Below are 8,674 nucleotides of genomic sequence, written 5' to 3' on the forward strand. Positions count from 1 at the left end.
TTCCTGCTTTTATCAGTTCAAGTGCTGACTACAGTAGCACACTCTACACTGGTATTAGTAAGTCATCCCTCTCCTATCTACAGTTTGTCCAGAATGTTGCTGCTCAATTTTTTACCAAACACAAGGAAATCTGATCACATAACCCCTGTTCTGGCATCACTGCACTGGCTTCCCGTCTATTACAGAATAGATTATAAACTGTTATTATTTTATTTTAAAGCTTTGAATGGTCTTGCGCCCTTCTGTCTTAGTGAACTGGTTAAGATTCATGTCCCAGGGAGATCTCTCAGGTCTGCCAATTAGCTGTTGCCCAGGTCCAGATTTAAGCTCAAAGGTGACCAGGCCTTTGCTATTGCTGGACCAAGATTGTCAAACAGCCTTCCATGGAAGAGTCGGTCTGCCCCGAGCCTGGCAGTTTTTAAATGGCATCTGAAAACTCATTTGTTTTCTATAGGTTTCTTAATGTTGTTGTGTGTTCTGATGTCTGTGTGTGTTGTATTATATAGTTTTGGTGTTGCATTTTGTTATTATTTTGTAATATTTGTTTTTTTTTGTGCTATATAAATACAATTCTTGAGATATTTCAGGCTGCTGGACCAAAGTGGTGAACGAAATAATCAACTTGACTGGCATTCCTAGTCTTTAAGCTGTGCTGGTGGCATTGCTTCAAAGATGTTTTACAAACTGGAAGCTAACACATTTCTCCCACTGCACAAGCTATACTCTAATAAACTACCTCTGATTTCTAATCACTTAAACCATTGCTAATCCTAACCTATGTATCTATATAAATGAATCCTTCTATTAATTGAATTCTAGATTGTGTCAATTAAAGTCACACAATATGCATTCTATTGCACGTTTAATAGAGTGAAATGATTTAAATATCACATTACTATGCATCAGTTGGATGAAAAGGCGAAGCAATAAGAAGATGATAGCTTGAATTAACCTTCGAAGGAAGCTATGGGGGAGTATGAACATTGTAAACTGTATAAGTTGGAGTTGAGAAACATAAAGGAAATAGGAGATGGAGGTGACTGAAGATAGACAGTGGAATGAAATAATCCCCATTACTGAATGTGAATTCAGGGCCAGCAGTGTCTAGGTGAAAAGTGCAACAACATGACTTGTAAGATAAGAGAACAGGGTCGTGTTGCACAGCACCTCAGTTAAATGGACCTTGACTCTAATTGCAAGTGGCTCTCTCATCTCTATGGCGCCAGATCGATGACTTTAGTCTTTGGCACTGAAAAATAAAGCCTGGCACTGAAAACAAAACCTTAACTGAAAAAGCAAACACTGGCACTGAAGCATTTGTATTGAAAAACAAACAAACAAACAAAAAACCAAAAAACATTGGCATTAAAAAAGTATTAATGCTGGAAAAATCTTCTGATTTTTTGTCAATGTCAGTGTTTTTCAATGCCTTGAAAAAAACATATTTGGCATAAAGACTTACATTAACAAAAATTAGAAGATTGTCATTTTCCAGGTATTATTATTTATTTATTTTTAAATAAAAATTCTTCAGTGCCAACATTTGCTTTTTTCAGTTATGGTTTTGTTTTCAATGCCAAGCTTTATTTTTCAGTGCCAAAAACTAAAGTCATTGATCTGGCGCCATACACCTCCTATTTTATTGTTAGTGGAGTTGTTTACTATGTTGATAAACCATCAGTTGTGAACTGGCCTCTGTGTCAAATAGGAGCTCTCGACCATAACAAAATAGAGGAGCAATAACCCTTTCTGTCACCACTAGGACAATATGTTCGTGTGGAAATCAACAGATCTACCGCCCTTTCACATAAAGGGTAGCTGATATCAGGCTCTAAGAGGATAATGTGGAAAGATGAAATATAAGCCCCCTCTCCACAAGTGTAATATAATAAAAAGCATATATTGGAGCAGTCACCTTCTTCACCCAATGTGTCATTCTAATATTTCACTTCAAGGGAGACTTTGGAGGATGGTTACATATTGTAACCTTATTTTTATGGTCAGTGTAGAGCTTTCTAATGTGTATTATGACACCAGCATTCTGCCTGTACCTTCCTGAACACCTGGAACGAACCAGCTTAATTAAGTTGGGGTTCTCCCTGTGCAACAGCAGTATTCACCCTTGTCCTCTACAACTAATGGGCAAGCTAGGTGACAGAGGCAAAAATCAGGTAAGGGATTTTCAAGATTTTTCTACAATTAACAAATTTTAATTTTTGATTCTTGTACATTACAATTCTGCCTCAGTAAATAAGCCATGCCAACATAGCAGAATAGATAAATGTCTATGCCGTGAACACTGTGGAGGTGTGTGTGATGTAATGGAGGAAAAATATAGTTGAACCAGACAGTGTTTATTTAAAAGTCGAGTCTAGGAGAGTAGTTTTCAAGCTGCTAGTGCAGTGCACTGTGGACTAACACAGAAAGAAATTACTCAGACTCAACCTGCTGTGAGACCCTAGCCAAAAATGACCTACAGGCTCCTTTTGATCCCCATTTCTTCCTCCCTCTCTGTCCATTTTGTGTAGTGCATTGATTAACTATTAACTATTTGTTTTCAATATCTGATTAAACCATAGGGTCACACTGTGTGAAGTCAGTCTTAAAACAACAGTCAATTGCCCACTCCTCCTTTTCATGAAGACATCCACTCCCAAAATGATTTCATGGTAACTGTTGACAACATCCACAGTCCTGGTTCTCTTTAAATACTGTATACATTCTACAGTGGATCTGAGGTTCTTTGTGTTACTATCCACTGCAGCTCAGAAAGGAAAAATCATCTGGGGGAAATTTGTATGGAGAAAAAGGTTACACTGGATGATGTTCCTTGATATGTATAACTCTGACTGCTGAAGTCTCATATTATCTACAGATAAACTGTGAAATGTATTTTTTCACAGGAGTGAGATTGTAGAAGTGAGACTTTGTCCCGTCACTTGCTTTAAATATGAATCAGACATCTCTTAAATGCCATTCTGTTTCTAAGGGTACCTAACTATTACTTCGAGAGCTTGTCCTTTTTTACTATGTTCACATGCCTGATGTATTTTGTAGATTTTCACTGGTTTTTATTGGTTACTGGCTGCTGTAATAATTGCTCCTCTGTGTACCAGCCATGCAGAGATCTGTCACATCGTGATTTCATTATCAGCTGAGATATGGATGATGATGTCCTCACACTGTGGAAAAAGCAGTTATTTATTATTATTAATATTTGCATTTTAAAGCTCAGCCAAAATTAATAATGGGCTTCAAGTGCCCCTTTTGTTTCCATTGATAGTGCTTCTGTGCTGAGCTTTTGTGGAGGGATAATACACAACTATTAAACGGCATTTTGCAAAGACTATAGTGCTTATCTCCCATCAGTAACACTGCAACCATTTTAGAAAGAGACTCTTTATGGTCAATAAGGGAAGAAGGAATATTTACAGTGACCAATAGCTCTTTCAATATGATAAATGTAAAGAATGCATGAAAAATATCATACATCCCTTGTTTGGCTACAGATTAATTTAGGAATATGAGAGCCTGACCTCCTATATAAAAGAAGTTCATATACTATTTGTGCCAGCAGGTTATTACGACCAACAGTAGTGAGTTACTGTAGAGTCAGGTGATCTAACTATGACACAGGCAAAGGAGTTAGGTGACATAGTATATGTATATAAGGCTACAAAGTCCATGTTAGGAATGTTGGAGTGGATGGATGGGTCAGAAAACAAAGGACAATTCGATAGGAGATTGGTGTTTCTGGTTCTGTGTATTTATTCATGCCCATTTCATAATTTGAACCAGTAACCATGACAGTAAAGATTATTTTAACCCAAACCACAATCTTTTTTTTTTACATAACCAAGTAGCGCTTGTGCCTAAACCTAACCTCAACTGTGGCAGTTCCATAGTTGCAACTATGTGCTTATGATTTTCATGATGACAAGGGTCCAGTAAGCATAGGCTGGAGTACTTGTTGGAATATGTAGCATGTCATCAGAAATAACACCCACAGCTACATCTTATTGATAGTCAACATCTAGCAACTGTAGCGATTATGACAGGAGCAAAGGAGACTGTCGGGTGATGTAGGGTGATGTCCATGTAAAGGGGAGGTCACGTTAGGTTGAAAAATATAATGTAAACAATGCAGCCTTGAAACTAATCTTAACATTTTGATATAGCTTACCATACGATCCTATACTGTAAAGCTACAGTACAGCGGACCAGCAGCAGTTTTGTGCTGCAGCCTTGTCAGTGCTTTTAAGAGACGGCCTTAGATTCTAAATTTGAGGCACAGCCACATAATGTCAGCCACATAATAAAAGAGTTTAACTGTGACTGAATTAACACTCAAAACATGCCATTTTTTCAAAAAAACAAAAACACAAAAGAACAAAACAGTTCTCTTTGTGAAGTACACAAGCCTGTAATAGCTTTAGAACACATCAATAAACCCTGGTGATTAATTTCAGTGTGAAATTTACACCCTGAGCTGAGTGAGTTCAATCATAAACAAAACCTGTGTGTCTACAGGGTTGTTATTATCGATCCAGACTAAATAACTGAGCCGAAATGTGTTACTTTTGTTTCTGATAGAATAATATGCTTCTAAAAAGAATGATCACAAGACAAATAAAGATATATAAACAGAAATCTTTTTTCACAAACTCTTTCACTTTAAATGAAATCACAGCCCATGAAAATGAATTAAATTAATAGAATTTTATCACTTTTATTGGCCAAGTATGTTACATACACAAGGAAGTTGTCTCCAGTACAGAACCGAGGCCATCTTCGGCACTACCTCTCTCTCTCTCTCTCTCTCTCTCTCTCTCTCTCTCTCTCTCTCTCTCTCTCTCTTTTTCATTGTGATTTATGGACTTTAACACTATACAATTGACCACGCTAGTAAGCTGTTCCTGCCCTGGCCATTGGGAGCAACTTGGGGTTCAGTGTCTTGCCCAAGAACATGTGGACTAGGGAGAATGGGAATCAAACCGCCGACCTTCCGGTTAGGAGATGACTGCTCTACTTCCTGAGACAGTTGGCTCAAAAGCATTGGCCCCACTCTGGGTTACTCATGACAGCCCCTTCACCAAGTTAAATATTCTTCCAAAAGTGTCCACCTGCAGCTAAAATGCTCGGTATGTTGGTAAGATTGCCAAGAGCACAGCACCTCCAACTGCAGTCCACTATTCATGAGCTATGAATGGGGAGATGAGTAGCACTTAACAATGATGGATGAGCTTCCCACACACACTGAGTGCACTTGCACCCTGCCTACGTTCAAGTGTGCTGACATACACACACAGTGACACACACATCAGCCACGGTGACAGGTACTGTCACTCGTAAGGCGCTACCAAGACCTCGGGCTTTAAGTACTAAGATCATGTTATGTGTGACTTATAAAATGAAGGAATCAGCGCACATGACGCCATCTTGAGAGGGAAGGAGAGCAGAAGTGTCTTCACACCTGTCTGATGATGAATCACACGAATCACCCGAGGGCATTCTCCTGCCGCACCAATGAGCCCACAATATTGGGTAGCAGAGGTAATAGGGGTATAGGAAATAATTGAGAAATAGCAGGATAAGAAATAAATTATGAAATAAAAAGGCAGAAAGGAAAGAAGACAGAGAGACAGAAGGGTGGAGGGAAGAGAGAGGGGAGGACAGAAAATGAAAATCACTCACTTGGAGCAGAGCCTTCTTAATTACTCTCCCCACATCCTGTCTCCACTCGGGTATGTCAGGGTTGAACTCGTCCAGATTAGGGGTGAAAGATAAAAGTAGAGATTTGAAGAATTCTGTCGAGGAGAGTCAGGGGAGAATCAGCCATTAATTCATACAGATCTGGCAGCATTATTCTCAGGGAGCTGCGCCAACTGTCATTTTACTCAAGTTGAATTTCAGGTAGTTAACACTTGATGAAAAGAAGAAGGTTTCTCATAACCCTTGCACCTCCCTTTGGCTAAATGTAACAGATGCACTTCTAGATAATTAGAAAATGTCACAGCTTTACGCAAACTTAGTCACTGGCAATAAATCATTGCATTTTACAGAAACTTGCTGCCAGATTACTTCATTTCAAATCAAGACATTCTTCAGAGGTTCCAACAGTAAGTTGATATATTTTAAGTAGGAACAATTTTATTTCAGAAGTAACTTAGACATGGCAAAGTCAGAATACGAATATACTACTGAATCAGTATACATGTAGTGAATATAATGTATCCTGGAGCATTTAACTGCTTTCCATAAAGCAGCATTTTCTGAGCATGCTGATATCTAAAAAGGTGCAAATAGTACAGATTTGTTAATAGTTGCTATGCGCTACAGGGCAGAATTAGTGACCTTTGACTGCTATGGTCTTGGTATCCTGCAGGATGGTATTGGCTGCAGCCACCTGGACTGTGATGGTGTGCATTCCCTCGTTCGGGAAGGTGTAGGAGATACTCCCATCCAGGGTTATCACTGGCTGCAAGCACAAAATTGAAGGTATTGGTAAATCATGTTACACTTGGCACATGACACAGCTGTTCTCTACTAATCCAGTCTTTATTCAGTAATTCAAGCTTGTTTCCAGGATGTTTACATGCTGTGCACCAACAGGTCCATCAATGAATTATTGAAAAAAGGGACCTCTGAGAGCACATGAACTTTAATTAATGGAGGGATGTGATAAGGTCAGCCGTCAGCTGACTTTAAAATTAACTGGAATTAGCCATTGCTATTAAAATGGAAGAGATGTGACTACACTGTGTTTTGAAAAATGACTAAGTCTGTGGCCAAACTAACAGTTCTGTTATGGTGCACTTAGGCACAGCACAGCCTTGAACTAAATGCTACTGTCAGCATGATAAAAAAAACAGCTCTGTGTTAAAACAGCTCAGGGGGCTGTGAGTAGTGGAGTGTGCTGTTTCAAACAGTGGTGAGACAATGAATTACAACCCAGGAAGCTCAGTTTGAGTAACAAATTGTGCTGTTATGTGTAGTGCGAGAAGCCAAGTGGAGTAGTCCAAACAGAGCAGAGATCATGCACATGCAAGGCTGACTCTCAGTTCAGAGACTGCAAAAATGATGGATGTTCTTAGCCTTTGGATGCACAGTAACCCCCTGTATTTTGTGAAGAAGAAACATGTCACCCAGTCCAGAGGTGTGGCTCACTGGTGTAAGGTCTAAGTCAGACAAATAAGCTAGGACAGGGCATCTCACAGGCATTACGGTGAGTACACTAAATTCATTGTTGGTTTTATTCTCTGTATGGGATTTGTGGAAGATAAGCAAGCAATAGAAAGTCGCTGACCTTATACTTTAAGTTATTTAAGTCTGGACCAAAGTAATCGACAAACACACTGACTGACTGACACTGCAGTCCATTTTGGCTACACTATAGAATTAGTGTTAAGTTAGATGGCTGATCAGTTTACTGTGTATAAGGAAACTGGAAATACAAATGCATGGTGGACAAAAGCATGGTGGTCTGGAGAAAGGTTGTGCAACATGCTTTTCATTTTGCTTGACTCAAGTTGATTGTTATACACAGTGCTCTGTGTGTGTGTGTGTGTGTGTGTGTGTATTCTTAAAGTTAGAAACACTGATGTTTCTAACTTCAAGGTGAAACTACTTGATGATTTTACTTAGCTTTAATACTCATTTAATATCTTTTGTAATCAGTTTGCTCAGCTGCAGCACCTTTCAAATTTATATTAAAAACCCACGCTACTTTACAATAATACACATCAAAGCCAATGGAGCCAGAAATACAAACTAGGACTGCAGTGTGTATTAATAAGACTCGTCCTGGAAGAATTACCTCAGTATTGTTGCCTATCCACCAGAAGTAGGTGACAGTGCGTGAGTGACTGGGCAAGACCACTGCTGTGATGTTCACCTCCTTGTGTCTTATGACCACAAAGGGAGCAAGAAGCTGGATATGCTCCACTGGACCTATGAAAGAAACGCCACAGACGAGCTGAAATCATGCTTGTTTCCTTATAATGAGGCTCACTCGAGAGTGTGCTTCTCATTCAAAAAGCCATTTGGCAAGATCACAAATCTCACTGAGTGAGAAATACTCCAAACCCCTTCACTTTTATAAAGCAGTTTAGTATTCTCGGGTGTTCTTCCACAGTCCTCCACCTCAGGTGAAACCATAAATAATCCAGAAGTATGAGTGCGTTTTTGTGTGATCTGGTCTGGTGATAATCTAACGACCTGTCCAGGGTGTTTCCCTTCATTCTACGCTATGATCCAACTGCCACCCCCAGTATATCCCCCATGAACATGATAGGTGAATAAAGAAAATAGATGGAGCCAAACATTTTGGGAACTAATTTATACTATAAACTCCCTGAAAGAGAGGAACTCTCAAGTTGTTGCCAACTGTGCATCAAAATGAAATGATGGATGGAAATCTTTCAAAATTCTAAAATATATAGCCTTTTACTGTATAATCATTCTGATGCAACCTCACAAAACTGGACTCTCAACCTTTCATTCATGGTGACAGACTGTCTTCACTGGCCAACTTGGACAGTCTGATGGAAAATATTGGATCATGTGCTTTTGCCTTTTATGCAATATACTTCTGCTTCTCATGTTTGACACTTGCGTCTGCATCTGTATAACTGTTTTGGCAGGTGAAAGGTAAATGAAAAATAATACTTATAAT

The 8,674-nt window shown here is 39.1% G+C and overlaps 1 protein-coding gene across 2 annotated transcripts in view; it reads right to left on the reverse strand.

The window, feature by feature from the left end:
• sorcs3a (sortilin related VPS10 domain containing receptor 3a) overlaps positions 1-8,674 on the reverse strand; it is a 270,254-nt gene that overhangs the window by 9,463 nt on the left and 252,117 nt on the right. For both annotated transcript variants that reach the window (XM_020594176.1, XM_020594177.1), the window contains 3 exons: positions 7,817-7,950; positions 6,355-6,478; positions 5,695-5,807 (listed from right to left, as the gene is read on the reverse strand). In XM_020594176.1, the coding sequence (XP_020449832.1) occupies positions 5,695-5,807; positions 6,355-6,478; positions 7,817-7,950 (371 nt within the window). The remainder of the gene's footprint in view (positions 1-5,694; positions 5,808-6,354; positions 6,479-7,816; positions 7,951-8,674) is intronic.

This window comes from Monopterus albus, unplaced genomic scaffold (assembly GCF_001952655.1).
Source record: "Monopterus albus unplaced genomic scaffold, M_albus_1.0 scaffold22.1, whole genome shotgun sequence".
NCBI classification, from domain to species: Eukaryota; Metazoa; Chordata; class Actinopteri; order Synbranchiformes; family Synbranchidae; genus Monopterus; species Monopterus albus.